The 16,172-nt window shown below is 42.8% G+C and overlaps 1 protein-coding gene across 1 annotated transcript in view; it reads left to right on the forward strand.

Annotated features, from left to right (window-relative positions):
• Nucleotides 1–16,172, forward strand: part of Myh10 (myosin heavy chain 10) — a 126,830-nt gene that overhangs the window by 56,724 nt on the left and 53,934 nt on the right. The window contains exons 6-11 of the mRNA XM_031353324.1: nucleotides 1,318–1,410; nucleotides 11,236–11,299; nucleotides 12,112–12,210; nucleotides 13,938–14,081; nucleotides 14,290–14,385; nucleotides 15,560–15,678. Of these exons, the coding sequence (XP_031209184.1) occupies nucleotides 1,318–1,410; nucleotides 11,236–11,299; nucleotides 12,112–12,210; nucleotides 13,938–14,081; nucleotides 14,290–14,385; nucleotides 15,560–15,678 (615 nt within the window). The remainder of the gene's footprint in view (nucleotides 1–1,317; nucleotides 1,411–11,235; nucleotides 11,300–12,111; nucleotides 12,211–13,937; nucleotides 14,082–14,289; nucleotides 14,386–15,559; nucleotides 15,679–16,172) is intronic.

Raw genomic sequence — 16,172 nt, forward strand, 5'->3', positions numbered from 1 at the left:
TCTCTGTGAGTTGGAGGCCAGCCTGTACTACATTGTAAGTTCAAGGACAGCCAGGGCTACATAATGAGACCCTGTATCAAAAGAACCAAAAGGGAAAGGAAGGAAGGAAAAAGGAAAAAAGGGAAAATTATTTGCATATAATATACAGAGATTTCCATAAAAACAGGTTTAAGTCTTTAAGTCAAACTAAGATTCACTGTAGAGAATGCCCTGGACATCTTACCTAATGCCCAGAAAGTCAGGTGATACCAGGCAATGGATTACCAGGAGCAGTCAGCTGAGCACAGTGGTCGGCTGTGGTTAAGGCCTGTGAGAATCTGGGCTGTGCAGGTAGACATCAGGAGCACATCCTCATATTTTGTGGGTGCCTTGGGAACACTGTCCTGCTCTTCAGAGTGCATCCCGTCACAGAGTCCCCACCAGGGGGATGCCAAAACTGGGGTCTTCAGTTGGCCATGTTGATGCCCCAGATCCATGAATTGTAAGGTAATACCACAGTGTGCATTTGTTCCTGTTTTGAGATTTGATAGTGGCATGCATCATGCACCGCTTGATGACCACTAACTTAAAAACTCTACATGAGGAATTTTTTTTTTCCTTAGAGAATCTGAAATTACATTCCCTAAACACAACATCACTTTTTAGTGTTTTTCTTGGCGAAGCCTGGCATCAGCTTTCCCCTGCAGCTTTCTGTTGAGCTTCATGGACTGGGCCTCTCATTTGTGAGATCTGTCTTGTAGCCTGATTTGCATACAAAGACTGACTAAAGCATACTTCGTGCCAAGTCTTGTACTTGTTAGTGAAGTGACTGCCTTGCTGTCTTTGCCAGCCTCTGACGTGGAGGGGCTGTTGTCCCAACACTGGCCATGCTGTGTGAAGGCTCTTGGGAGGATAACAATGTGGTGGAGATTATTCAGTCGGCCATCTTAAATCCTACATCCAAAGCAGAATAAAAATAACAGCAGCAATAATGTGTTCTTAAGCCGAGTGTTACACTTGATTTCACTTCATGGAAACCATTTGCGATGTTTTATTTTCTGCCTAGTTTAAATTGTTATCTGTCCAGCATGACATTTTCTTCTCCCGACCCCTTTCTGGATGCTGATTTTTTTTTTTTTTTTATTCCAGTGGAATCCATTGTCATATGCAGGCATAGGAGCCAGCAGAGGTCACTGATGGCAGCAGGATGAAAGTGTCAGGAAGGGGGGTGGGGGTGTATTTTTTTCACCCCAAGTACTAAGTAAAGACAGGAGATTAACGTACATCTGTTCTTATTTATGTGTGTGTATGTCTATGTGTATGTGTGATGTCTTTTAGGGGGAACTTGAACGGCAGCTTTTACAAGCAAATCCAATTCTGGAATCATTTGGAAATGCGAAGACTGTGAAAAATGATAACTCATCTCGCTTTGTAAGTTGAAAAGCCCCAAAACTTGGACTTCTTCAGATTTCTCATGAAACGTCTCCTGACTTGAGTCTCTGCTTTGACTTTCCTCAATGACCTGACTTGGGAATGTATAAACCAACTATCCCGTCTCCTCCCCAAAAGGCTTTTGGTCCTGGTGCTTCATCACACAGATGGTCACCCTCACTAAGATAAATGTTGTGTGTGCTGAGTACTTAGCAAATCAATGGGTATGGTAACGAAGCTGGTTTTGGTGCAATGTGAGTTGTTCTTTTTATAGCTTGCTATTTCTATGGGCTATGGGCAGAATGTTTCTCACTAGTATGACTCTGTTTACAACTTATTTTCTTTGTTCTTTGAGACAGGGTCTTTCTCGTAGTCCTGGTTGCCCTGGGACTTGCACTGTAGACCAGGCTGGCCTTGAACTCAGAGGGTTTTGTTGTTTTGGGTTTTTTTGCCTCTGCTTCCTGAGCCCTGGGATCAAGGATGCGCCCCACACCTGGGCTACAGCTTGTTCTCTTAACTCTTCAACTGTGTCAGTTCCTGGATAGCTTTTCTTTCCGCTCGGCTTAACTAAGGGAGAATTTTTTTCTATTATCCAAGAACTGTTACTATTCAATGACTTCTACTTAAACTGTTCGGATTTGACAGTTTCCCTTCTCCTTCCTAAAGTATGGGTGAGAGTACGGACACCAGGACAGGAAGCACTTCAGGTCTGATGAGTCTTCCATGAACATTTTGGAGAACATAGTATCACTGTTACATGCTCTTTAAAATTGAGTGTGTAACGTTGTGGGTGTATGTACATCTTTTGGTGGTGTGGCTTTCATGACTAGTGAAACAGGGACCAGATTCAGTTGTCACCGATGCCTAGCCTTGTAAGCACGGGCCTCTAACTGTAGGTGAGACAACAGAGATGTGTTCTTGTGGAGGTTGAGTTAGAGGTTAAGACACGAGTGGGTTTGGTTTTCTGTACGATTTCTCTCCTTGTTTTACAGATGGTCGTTTTTTACCAGATCTCTCTCTCTCCCTGTCTCCATCTCCTCTTTGTATCAGGACACTTATCTGCTATTAAGGCCCCTTTCACTTAATTATCATCTTAAAGGCCCACTCCCCCAAATATACCCTAAAGTGCTGGGGCTAGAACTTTAACGTGAGGTGGGGTACCACAGTTGGTCTGCCTCAGCCTCAGAGAGTTGCAGTTCGAGGCTCTCCACATTAAGGAGGAAATAGTGATCTGTTTGTTTGGAATAGTGTTTGTTCCTAGTAAGGAACATTTGAAGATTCGCTTCATTCAAAGTTTATTTAGTAATTCCTTTTGAATTGTTTGTCCAAAGTGGGGTGAGAATCCCTGTGGTTGTCAAGAGATGCCTGTGCCTGCCTTAGAAATGGTCTGGTGAGACTTGAACTAGAGGCCCGTCCTTCCTTGGACCATCCACACTGAGCCTGTGCCATAGTTGAATCTTAAATTCTCCTTCCTGAAAAGCCCTGTGTTTAGTGCGGTGACAGAAGCAGTGAGCTCCCAGTTTTGATTTGTGACTTTTTTTTCCATGAAGGTTTTCAAGTACAGATTTGTGGAAAATCCTTTAATTTACCACATACATCCAGCTACCTATCTTTTTGGACTCCCCCTACACACACACACACACACACAGCCTGTCCCTAACCACAGTCTAAATACAGGAGAAACTGTACTACATAGTAGTCTTATTTTTACCTAGAAAAGAGAAGTTGCTACTAAAACATTATTTATGTCTGTTAGTGGTAAATAGCGTAGTGATCCTATTACTAAGTGATAAGAATTTATCCCCTGCCAGGGCATGTTTTTACTTCTTTTTGTGTTTAGTTTCTTATTGCAAATGACCCCAGAAGATACAGACATAAACATTTTTTCACAATCTCTGGGTGTTGAAACTTTGGTCATAGCTCAGCTGGGTAGTTTGGTTCAGTGTCTCCTGTGAGGTTGTGGTTTTAACATTGTGAGTTAGTGCGGCAGTGCTGAAAAGGCCTGCCGGGTTAGAGGCTTTTCCTCCAGGCTTATGCAGGCAGCTTTTGACCGGAAGGTCAATTTCCCATCAGCTGCGGTAAAAGACCCCAGGCCTCAGCAGCTGAGCCTCGGGGAAGCTGCCTAAGTGTCCTCACTGTGTGCCTGCTGTTTTCCCACAGAAGGAGTGATCCAAGAGAGAAAACTACTCAAAATGTCTTTCATATCAATCCTTCTTGATGGTCTGACACTGAGGGAGGGAACTAAAAGTGTGATATCAGTAACGGGGCCAGCTAACAATCTCCGGCTACCCCAGATCCTCAGAGGATCTCCATTGTTGACATATGGCCCTGATGTATAACTGACATTATTCCTTTTTAAATGTTACTTATTTTTAAATGTTAATTTTTTGCTTTTTTTTTTGTTTTTGTTTGGTTGGTTTTTTAGTTTGTTTTTTTGAGACAAGGTTTCTCTATGTAGCTCTGGCTGTCCTGAAACTCAGTCTGTAGACTAGGCTGGCCTCGAACTCACAGAGGTCCACCTGCTTCTGCCCCTCAAGTGCTGGGACTAAAAGCCTGTGCCACCACATCCAGCCCCTCTTCCTGGTTCTTAATTGGGGGCTCTCCAAGAGACATTCAGCCACTGGGAAGGCTATTGATATGCTGTTGGTATCTGTTGGGTAGAGGTCAGAGGTAAGCTCCCATAATACACAGGGTAGTTCCCACTACCTGGTCCCAAATGCCAGTTATGCTGCAGTTGCAAAATTGTGCTCTTGACTTACACTCAAACTAAACTAACACCTCTGCAGTGTGTTTACAGAGTGCGTGAGCACGCTGGCTCTCTGCAGTGTGTTTGCAGAGTGTGTGAGCACACTGGCTCTCTGCAGTGTGTTTACAGAGTGTGTGAGCACGCTGATTCCTCTGCAGTGTATTTACAGAGTGTGTGAGCACGCTGGCTCTCTGCAGTGTGTTTACAGAGTGCGTGAGCACGCTGGCTCTCTGCAGTGTGTTTACAGAGTGTGTGAGCACGCTGGCTCTCTGCAGTGTGTTTACAGAGTGTGTGAGTACGCTGGTTCCTCTGCAGTGTATTTACAGAGTGTGTGAGCATGCTGGTTGGTTTTTGGCGGTTGGACACAGTATCACCTGGGTAGAGGGAAGAGGAATTGCTCCTTTTAGATTTGCCTGTGGGCATGTTTACAGGCATTTTCTTAATTAATTATTGATGTGGGCAGGCCCAGCCCACTGTGAGTGGTGTCATGCCCTTGGAAGGTGAGTTTGGTGTGGATAAGGAAACAAGCTGAACAAGCCGGTAAACAGCATTCCTCCGTGGTCTCTGCCTCAGTCCTTGCCTACAAGTGCCTGAGTGATTGAGGCAATATAATAGTCTTAGCTATAACTCTCATTCAAAAAGCAAAGGAATTTTCTCAGGTTTTCACTTTTTTGTACAGTATTGAGGATTTCTTTGTTCATTTGCTTTGTTCCTTAGAAATGGTTTAGTAGCTTTCTACGAGCGAGGTGGTACCTACATAACAGTAAAACAGGTGTCTGATTTTAGTAGTTTCTTAAAAGACAATTATGTAATTACTTTCATTGATTGAGTACTGTTCAGTTCCGGTTCTTCTCCCTGGCCCTCTGTGCCGATGCCTTTGGGTCCCGGCAGCACCCTCTGATGATGACTCTGCCGTAATTTAGATTTGAGTGTTGGTTCATTGTGCAGTCAGTTCATTATTAGCACCTCTTTTTTGCCGAGCAATTCTGCTGCCCAAGTGGCGTCTCTGTGAGTGTCTTATAAATATGAAGGTTTAGCAGACTCAAATGGAAATTTATCTTCTTTCAGAATTTGTTCCATTATGGTTTATGTCAATAAATTGAACCAAAAATCTTACTTAAGCTTATTAAAGCAAAATAAAAACAGAAAAAACCTGGGAAGTCAAAATTCCTAAGAATTCAGACCTTTTCTATTGGCCCCTCTCCCAGGTGGCAAGGACTTCAGTTAACCCTCCAGAATGAGTCTGAGATATGACCACCTTTCTCTCTGCTCCCCAACTGTTTTCTTCTCACAGCCAGTTATTTTGATTGTAGTTCCTCCCCTGAGCTCAGCCAGTGGGGACTCTGTCTGCCTTGTTCCCCACTGTGTACTTGGTTCCAGCACTGTGCCTCACAATGTAAGAAGATGTATTTAATAGGATTCATTTCATCAAAATACTCCTAAGTGCCCATTGCACTCTAGGCCTGGGGAATGCCTAACTAAGTCCTGCCCCATAGGACTCACCTTCCTTTGGTTTAAACATTAGCATTCTCGGGACACACTGTGTCCTGGCAGTCGCTCACTCTGTGTTACACATCCCAAGTGTGTGTATTCCTGTTTTAGGAATGTGGATTGGAGTTATGTGGGAGGTGTTTGACTCCATGGACAGGACAGGCTTGAGATTAGCCATTGGTGTCATCCTGAAAGTGATTTGATGGTAAAAGATGAGTTGTGTGTACAGTAAGATTTCATGCAGTGACTCTTTACAAGCAGCCTGCTTGCAGGGAAAATATTTGAAACTATAGACGCTGAACTTTAGAAGCCATTTGGTTCTGTTTCTTTGATCTGATATAGCCGGCTAATTTCCTGAAGATATCTTTTCTTCTAAAGATGCTGGCATGTGCTTTGTGTTAAGGGATTCTCCAGGAGAGCATTGCTCTTATGAAAATAATCATCCACAGTGAGTCCGGTACTGTTTATGAGAGGCAAAATGCATCCCAGATGGAGGCAATTTATGGGCGATGGCTCTCTCTCAATGCAACTTTGAAACAGGACTTCAGTTTAACATGGTGGCTTGAAGCCGCAGACAGATTACTTGGAAATCTATTTGCACGAGTGCTTATTTCTATATTGATTGCATTCCACTGTTAAACCAACCTGAGCCAATTTAACAATTCCGCTCTGCGGAATTCCGCCTCTGGTAGATAATTAGCTTCTAGTTGTGAAAGCAAGGCAAAGGTATAGACGCCTCCCTCTGATTTGATTCTTAGATTATAATGAAATCGAGTCACAAGTTCACACCCTCATATGTGTTACAAACATTAAAACCCCTAAGTCCCCTGACCACAGCTGTCCCTGAAAAGTCAGCTGTAGCTTGTGTGACAGTATCAGAGATGGGGTACAGTCTGCTCTAAAGCCGGCCTCCCAGATCATCATTGCATTCACATTTACCCTTGTAGAGCCGAGCCTTCTGCAGAGCTCCTAGCACCCAGGCCTTCTGGGTACCCAGTCTTAACATGGTATTCAGACCTAGGTAGAGAGGGTTGGCCTTATCTCATCACTGCTCCTGCTATCCTGGTAATTTCTAATATCCATTACATTAAGTACCAGGCCACTTAGTTCACATGTGAACTCATTTTAGTAACAGCAGAGCTTCTGAAGGGTTTGGAGATTAGGATAATTGAAACATTTGCAGTGGCCATCTGGCCTTTGGATTAACCCTAGCCACTACTCCTCACATGACTGTCCTTGTTTAAGGAAAATGGCTGCCTCCAGGACAGAATTTAAAACAGAATACATATACATCACGATCATTGCTCGAGTATTTAAAGTAAAGCATGGCTCATATATAGTTGTGTTAGGTGCCAAACTAGGAAGGGAGAAATAATCTCAGAGTATAAAGCAAACCTGCCTTTCCCCTATAGAAGCTGCTAATAATTCATTCAGTTCAACTGCTGCAGATGCTTTGACAGCCCCTCCAGAGAATTCCCAGAAAAGCCTGTCAACTCAGAACAAATATTAACTAAATAAGATAGCGAATTTTCATTATAGAATTAAAACAGGCAATATCCAGGATGTCTTGTTAAAATGAAATTCCTAAGAGTTGTATTTTAAGTCTGGGGTGTAGTTCGGTGTTAATGAGCAGCATTTCCAACAGGCCATGTGAAGCCAAGGACAGCTGTGACTGTTGTCCCAGTGAGCAGTGCAGCTATGACCACTGTACAGTGTCTGGTCGTATTTGCGGCCTTTTTCCTTGCTTATTTATTGGTGAGATTCTGGGTGACTGCCCTGAGTAATCTTAACTTCATGGAGATCAAATGTGGACAGGGGTATGTTTAGCATGAGTCTCTTCACATAATATTTAAGAGATAGAGGACCAACTCTTTTTCTCAGTTTAGTCTGGATTTGTGTTTCACTAGAAACATTCATTTGGAATGAGTGTGTGTGTGTGTGTGTGTGTGTGTGTGTGTGTGTGTGTGTGTGTGTGTAATACTTTCCAACTTACAGATTCTGTCCCCTTTTTATAATGTTAAAGGTTTAACATTGAAATCTAGTAGATTTAAGTTTTTGGGTTATTTGAGCATATTCAGTAAAATGTTTAAGTTTTGAAATTTTGCTTTATCTTGTTATCAGTCTTTGGTGCCATCTTGTCAAATATCTGCGCATAAGTGCCATTTGGCTTAGGAGTGGATAAATTTTCAACTTTACAAAGTTTTTTTATGCTTTTGAGGTAGAGTCAATTCTAGAACTTTGCATGTACTAATTTGGAAATGCTAGTTCCTTTGAGGGAGTCTGGAGCATTCCATGCTGGGCACCCCAGTGTTTGTCCAAGTAGGTAACCACATAGCTAAAGTATTTTAGAACATTCCCTCAGAGGCCAGCAAGTATGAAAGCCAAAACCTGAATTTTCTTCCATTTCTCTTTGGACTCTGTTCTCTTTCCCCGGGCAGGCATTTATGTTCTCTTCCCTAAAAACCTGTCTTCTGTGTCGAGCTATCTCACCTTTACCCCCCAGTTCCATCCACAGTTGTCCTGAAAATGTCACGCAGCTTGTGTTATAGGTACATACATGTGTTGACAGGCACCTAGGCTGACTCCGAGACGTGTCCTTGTGACTGCTGCTGGTATAAAGGTGTCCCTCTTATGCTGTCTTGATATCCTACGGTACATACCCAGCCTGGTAGAGCTCAGTCAGTTAAGCAGTATGCTGTCGCACGCTCAGTGGAGAAGTTAGACATGTTGCTGAAGCTGTCAGCCAGTTCACTGGATATGATGAGTTTTGTGAGCGGACTGTTTTACGTTGGAATTGGGCGACACCCATGGTTTTGATGAACCTTCCTGTAGTGTTGAGATAAGAAGCTTGAGGACCATGTGCTTGGCAGTTCTGGCAATGTGTGCTTTGTAGCCTTGGAATAAGAACAGTCTTTTGACTACTGTCTCTTAAAATAGCAGCTCTTAATTAACTCAGTGAGCTATTGTATGGATGGAACAGCTGTTTAAAATTTATGGGGAATTTTAACCCATTTTTATAACATCAGGACCCAATTTTAGTTTCTGAGGGTTGGTTTTTTTGTTTTTTTGTTTTTTTTGTTTTTTCCAACAGTTAACTATCCATATGGAGTAATGGTTTAACTTTATTCTTTTTAGGGAGGGACGGAGGTCCTTCCCAGGAACAAAGACAAAATAAACTTATCTTTAAAATGGAATAAATGCACTGTCTTGTAATCACCAGATGGATCCTTTGGATCATTTCCTAGATCTTAGGAACAGATGGAGTATTAGTGATCTTATTTTCATTCTGTGTTGAAACACGGCGCTCTTCCATCATCCCAAGAATCGGATCGTTGTTTATATGTGTTACCAGCTATGCCGAAAAGGTTAAGATAATAGTTAGGGCTGTAGTCCAGTTGATGGCGTCCTTGCCTAGCATGTTCAAGCCCTGGCACCTTATCCCCAGAGTTTAAAACGATAAGAAGAATAGGACTGGGAACAGGGAAGATAGTTCAGTGGTTAGAGCACTTGCTATTCTTCCAGAAGACCTGAGTTTGGTTCCCAACACCCACATCAGGTGACTCACAATGGCCTGCAACTTCATTCAGTTCCTGGGGATCTGACAGCTTCTACTGGTGTCTCTGGACTCCTGCCACACATGTGGAACACATAAACCCATGTAGACACATATATATATATACAAATAAATACTAATTTTTAGAAGCTGAGGTTGCCTGCGAGACTACTATAGTAACCACTGCATCCTCTTAAGTTGGCCTGTGTCTTAGTTACTGTTGTGTTACTGTGAGGAAACACCATGGCCACGGCAGCTCAGGGAAGAAAGTATTTAACTGGGGGCTTGTTTACAGTTTCACAGGGTTAGTGCATGTCAGGGGTATCGTGGTGGGGAGTGAGGCAGCAAGCCGGCAACTTTGATCTCAAGTTGGAAGCAAAGATAGAGAAAGCAAGACTGGGCCCTCCCCCAGTGTCACCCCTCTTCCTAAAAAGCTCACCAGCGTGGACTAAACATTCAAATATTAGCCTATGGGGCTGTTCTCACCCAAACCACCACAGCCCGTTGACTCTCAATATGTAAAACGTGGACGAGAGATACCTTTTTTATGGCCTGCTTTTAACTTTCAAGGAACATAATTAAATACACCAGAAGTTTGATCTTGTATGCATTTGTATATATGTGGTAAGGTTTTCAGTGAATAGATGCCAAAGGTATCATATATATGTGATTCATGCGGCAACTAATCAAAGTCCTTTCCATTCCCTCAGAGGATGGCTGCTAAGACCTTGCTGATGACTATTAGCAGTGTTCTGACCAACAACCCTCCCCAGTCATTGTTCATGGTCCTGGTTTAGGAAGTGTTTGATTTGGCCTTTTATATCTTATAAGTATAGCAAGCCACAATCAGATTTATCTTTGTCCCCTTTCTTGTTTAAGCTGTCTTTATCAGTTTGGGTACTCAGTGTAATAATAACTATCAAAGAATTATGAAACAATCACTGTTTTCTCTTTCTCGGAATGTTTTTGTCTGTCAGTCTATGGCAGGAATACTGGGATGCAAACCCAGCTTGTGCATGCTTGGCCAACATTCTGTCACTGAGCCATACCCCAAACCTTTTCTCTCTCAAGGGTACATAAGAGAGTCAAGTGGCTTAGCATTTATAAAACTGTCATTTTAGAAGAAAGTATTCTGGTTTGAGTGGTCTATTCATATTCCCTCACACTCCGCTTTTCAATGGATTTATTTCTGTTTTCCTACAAATTGATCTCTACTATTTGAAACTTCAAGCCTAACATTTGAAGTCTAGCTGTGGTGTTCCTCTCAGATGCCTCCTACCCCAGACTACGTAGAAAAAGCTTTCAAGTTCTACTGGCTGGGTTAATTCCTTTCTACTATATGCATGTGCATATTTGTATGAGTGTGTGCCATGTGCATGGGTCCCTGGGGAAGCTAGAGGAGGCTGCCGGGCCCTGAAAACAGTGTTATGGGTGGTTGTGAACCTGAAGTGGGTGCTTGGAAGCAAACTTGGGCCCTCTGACCACTAAGTGCCTCTTGATCCATCTTGTCAGTTTCTAGCTTTGTTACAGTTCAGTCTAGGACATGCTCTATCCTATTGTCCCTTTGTTATATGGAGGAGACTTCTCTTTGTATTTGAGATGGAGCATATTGTCTTGTTTTACTATAGTGCTCTGTAGAGAGAATATCTTATCTAATATATAGATTTATCATCTCTCAATTTAAAAGCCTCTAGCCTATGGCTTAGGCATGAAACAGAAGGTGGGACATCTGGGAGGAGAAAGAATTCTGGGATACTGCCAGGCATAGGGAGAGATTGCTCCAGGAAGATGTGAGGAGATGGACCTATGGTGCTTGAGCACAGGTAACCAGCCACATGGTAGAATGTAGGTTAAAATAAGTGGGTTATCTTAAGTTATGATTTTAGTCATAGAAGAGTCTAGCTACATGGCCAAGGCATTTGTAAATATATTTTGGATCTGAGCATGGACTTTGAGGCAGAACCAGGCCTAACTCCAACAGTGCTCAAGTCCTCTGTGACATTATTCATCTCTGCTTTTCTCTCTTTATTTTCAGGGCAAATTTATCCGGATCAACTTTGATGTAACTGGCTATATTGTTGGGGCCAACATTGAAACATGTATCCTTTTCCAGAGTTGAGTCCAAAATAGTGGCTTCATTTCCCTGCAGCCATAAGTAGCCATTTGTGCTGGTGCACCTGATGTGAGAACTTGGCGACATTATGGCACATGCAGGTACTTTCTGTCACTGGTTATCAGCTCCAAAATGGTATGGATATCTTTCTTACTGCTTTCAAAAACAGGCCACTGAGGTTGGAAAGCTGGCTCAGCACTTCACAGCTCGTATTGCTTTTGCAGGGGGCACTGGCTTGATTCCCAGCATCTATGACAGGCAACTCACAAATGCTTGTAACTCCATTTCCAGGGGATCCAATGCAGTTTCCTGTCCTCTATGGGCACTGCATGCACATGGTGCTCATAAACTCACACGGGCCCTTATGTGTAGTCATAAAAATAAATAGCAAATCTTTAAACCAGCCACAAACCTGTAGGCCTGAGTGTGGAGAAGCCTATGGCTCCCTCTTCCCCCTATGGTGCAGGACTGGACAGCTGAGATTGTTTGCCCACTCTTTACTGTATTCTTGTGGTCCTAGCCTGTGCCTCTACTCAGTGAGACAAATCTATGGGATTATAGAGTTAAAGTACTTTCATTTTATGTTAATCAAGTTAGAGCAAAGACAGGACATTTCAGATACATAAAATAATCCTAGGACATGTCACTGAATAGAGTGGCCTGAAGGAATAGTGTGTGTGTGTGTGTGTGTGTGTGTGTGTGTGTGTGTGTGTGTGTGAATCCAAGAAAGAAAGTTGTGTGTAGACATTATAGAAGGCCTCCTCTTAGTTACTACATCCTTAACCCTTCTCTGCTCAGACCTTCTGGAAAAGTCTCGTGCTGTTCGTCAAGCTAAGGATGAACGTACATTTCATATCTTTTATCAGTTGCTCTCTGGAGCAGGGGAACACCTGAAGTGTAAGTATTGAGGTTCTTAGTCTTCTACCTATATTCAGTTGTCTTTTTGACCATTGAACTTAAGAAGCGGATGTGTGAGTTTGGGTATATTGCTTTTGAAGTTTTTCTTTAAATAAAGTTAGACTTGGATGTGGTGGTATATACCTTTAATTCCAGCAGGTGGGAGGCAGAGCCCAGCAGATCTCTGTTGAGTTCAAGGCCAGCCTAGTCTACATAGAGAGTTCAGGACAGCTAGGGATACATAAAGAGATCCTGTCTTAAATTAAGTTAAAAGCTATCTTTGTAAGATTCTGTCCTAACATTTATAATAGAAATATAAAAGAACAAATTAATAAGGTATAGAATAGAAGCTCTTATTCACTGATTTACAACTAAGCAGGTACTGTATTTGTACAGTACTAGGATGAGTACGTAGTGGATGATTATCAGTGTGACTCACAAGGACTGGAAGCTTAGGACTGGGCAGAGTGGAAAGTAAAGTTCTTCAAATAAATACATTTAATGTGAAAAAGAAATTAAAGCCAAGCATGGTCTAACCTCAGCTTTCAGGAGGCAGAGGCAGATGGTCCTCTAGAGCTTAAGGCCAGTCTGGTTTACAGAATGAGTTTCAGGCCAGCCAGGGACTCCCTGGTGAGCAAGAATTTTGCTGACTCAGATATATTAAGGAAAGAGATGTATAATTTTCATATTCTGAGTCCTAAACTCAGTGTATGTACACAGTTACTATATATGTGTGTGTGTGTGTGTGTGTGTGTGTGTGTGTATATTAGTATATATACATATATGTACATATGTATACATATATATGTATATTATGTATCTTTAGTTACACAGTGCAGTAAGTCTTTTCTAACCTAGAGCACTGTTAGTACATGGAACTAGAAATTACATAGGGAAACCTGCAAGCAGTAAAAACTCAGCCACACATAGGCTTGCTAAAGAGACCACTCAAGATGATACATCAGAAGAGAATAAGACTCTGGGGCTTTTGTCAGCAGACAGGTAAGGAGTCTGCAACTAGAATTAACCAGAAGATTTTCAAGGTGCTGAAAGAAGGCATTGGGGGAAGCAAACCCGTCCTAATCAAGGTTCAATGTGACATAGTTAAAAATTGGGGAAAGGAGTAATCCATGGGAATCCTCTACAGAAGTGCAAGAGAGTTGATTACAAGGAGAGCAGAGGCTGGGGCATGATCATGTGTCCATTTGGGGCATAAGGAGCCCTGCTCTATCTAGTCTGTCCCTACTGGGAAACATCGTTGAGCACCACTGAGTGTATGCGCTAAAAAAGGTTGTTCTTATCGCATGGCCCCTGCAGTATGAGTAGCTACTGGTGGTATTGCATAGCTCCTGTCACGTTATGACCTGTTTCCTATCTCTAAAAGCAAGATAACCACTGAACAAACCAGCGTAGGGGCCTGGGCTACCTCTGGTAGAGCCTGTGTGTAGTATGCTCAAGGCAGAAAATTGTACAAATTACTATGCCAAAACAAAAACCTGCGGGAGTGTGAATATCTTTTTTTTCGTCATTGAAACAAATACTGGAAAACCCTGTATGTTTATGTATACATGAATTAACAGGGAAACATGCGCCAGTGATGGTCTAGATGGCAAGCCTGTTCTCCTGAGTTCTCAGGCTGAGTTCTCAGTGTCTTTAGGCAGATACTTCAGTCTGTTGGTGTTAAATTGATGTCTGAGTTAAACTGATGTCGTTGTCTTTCCTTTTAGCCGACTTACTCCTGGAAAGTTTTAATAACTACAGATTCCTCTCCAATGGCTATATTCCTATTCCTGGCCAGCAAGACAAGGATAACTTTCAGGAGACCATGGAAGCCATGCACATAATGGGCTTCTCTCACGAAGAGATCCTCTGTACGTGTGTACTGCTCTCTGCTCTTCACTGTTAGAACTGTGAATCTGGTATAGAGAACCCACATTAGAGAACTGGGGCGCTAACGAGAAACCCTGAAAAATTACCAAAGAGTTATGCGGGCCAGCTTTTGATACCAGATAAGTTAGGCTATGTCTCTGCTACATTTTGATCATTTTTTTTGTTTGTTTTCTTTTTATCCATATAAAGCAATGCTTAAAGTCGTGTCTTCGGTGCTGCAGTTTGGAAACATCTCTTTCAAAAAGGAGAGGAACACTGACCAAGCTTCCATGCCGGAGAACACGGGTAAGCTTTGCCTTCCCCTTAGGTTGAGATGTGGCCCCTCGCTGTGTACTTCATGTGGCCTCAGACTCCTGGATCCTTCTGCCTTGGAGACTCCTGACTTCAGGGATGCGCTGTGTGCGGACTCCTTGGAAATCTAGAGGGCGTTGGGTTTTTGTTGTTGTTGTTTTTAATGTGAAGTTTTTCTGTCTCTAAACATTGACAATGAATTTAAACACTGGTCAGGAGTAAAAGTTACACATCAAGAGGATGTGGTTACAGGTATTTTGAGCTAACAGATTGTTTCTGAAGGAACATAAGGAACCTCTTTTGCCCCAAGGTCTCACTGGGGTATCCTCTGTGCACTATATAGTCAGTGAGTACCCATATAGTAAAGTCACATCTCCCACCCTTGAGATAGTCTTTTGGGGTCGGAAGATGCTCTCATATGGTAGAGTGCTAAGGACGTGAGTTCCATCCCAGCACCTACATAAGAAGTCAAGTGGGAGGCACATCCTTGTAATCAAGCAAGGCAGGCATTGGCAGGTCCCTGGGGCTCCCTGTCTAGCCAGCCCAGCCTAATCTATCTCAGAAGTAAGGTGGATGGCACCTGAGTAACAGCACCCATGGGTGCCCTGTAGCTTGCATGTACACACATGTACATGTACCCAAAAACACAATCCTCCCAGAAATAGCCCTTTTTGGTGACCCACTTGAGGTTCCTTAGTGTTTATTTCTGTGCGACTCCTGAGGGACTGGCTGTCCTCCTGTATCATGCTCACTATTTCCTGTTTTATTTTTGAGGCAGGGTTTCTCTGCTTAGCCCTAGCTGTTCTAGAACTCACTGTATAGATCAGGCTGGCTCAAACTCTCAAACATCCATTTGCCTCTGCTGAGTGCGGATTAAAGGCATGCACCACCATATCTGGGTCACGGTCAGCATTTCTTGGCCAGGCAGTGGTTCATCTTCCTAGAGCTTTGGACCACCCGGACTCTTTTGTGACCCAAAGGTAGACAAAGAGCTCGTTCTTCTAGAAGGCCAGGATGGCAAAGGCTTTCTGTCTCACTAATGTATTGTTGATCCAGAAGAGCAGAAAGCATTCGTCACCTGACTTGAAGATAAAAGCTTTCCATTGCTTTAAAGCCATGGTTGGATGCCAAGCAGAAATAAAGCATTTAGGAATCTTTTACACTTCAGTTGCACAGAAGCTCTGCCACCTGCTCGGGATGAATGTGATGGAGTTCACTCGGGCTATCCTCACGCCCAGGATCAAAGTTGGCCGAGATTACGTACAGAAAGCCCAGACCAAAGAGCAGGTGAGTCCAGTGGTGGCGCTTCTTAACAAGCACTGAAATGATAAATTGCGGTCAGTTACCCTGCTTGACATGTACCACACCGAGTTAGTAAGAGCATACAGAACTGTCTGGAAATGAAATGAGTTTTGTTTTTTGTTTTTTTTTTTAGTAGTTTACTTTTTTTTTCCCCTTTAAGGAATTTTAAATTGATTTTTGTAAGTAAATGGGAAATGTCTTCTCCAGTTGTCCCCTAGCTGATATATAATTTGACAGACAAATCTTGTGTTTTGTAGCAGCCAACAAGACAAAGGCCACCACTTCACTGTCTTCTTATTGGGTAGAAGAATAGCAAGAGCAGAGGGGTCATGCATGCTCTTTGGTTGTAATGGCTTTAAGGATATTAATAGCTTTGATTAAGAAGGTTAGAAGGTGATTTTTTTTTCAGGGGCACACTGCCAAGAAAGCAAGCCAGTGAGACAGATGCAGTTGCCCCAGGCTCTAAGGCGGGGGGGGGG

The sequence above is a fragment of the Mastomys coucha genome, unplaced genomic scaffold (genome assembly GCF_008632895.1).
Source record: "Mastomys coucha isolate ucsf_1 unplaced genomic scaffold, UCSF_Mcou_1 pScaffold5, whole genome shotgun sequence".
In the NCBI taxonomy this organism is placed as follows: domain Eukaryota; kingdom Metazoa; phylum Chordata; class Mammalia; order Rodentia; family Muridae; genus Mastomys; species Mastomys coucha.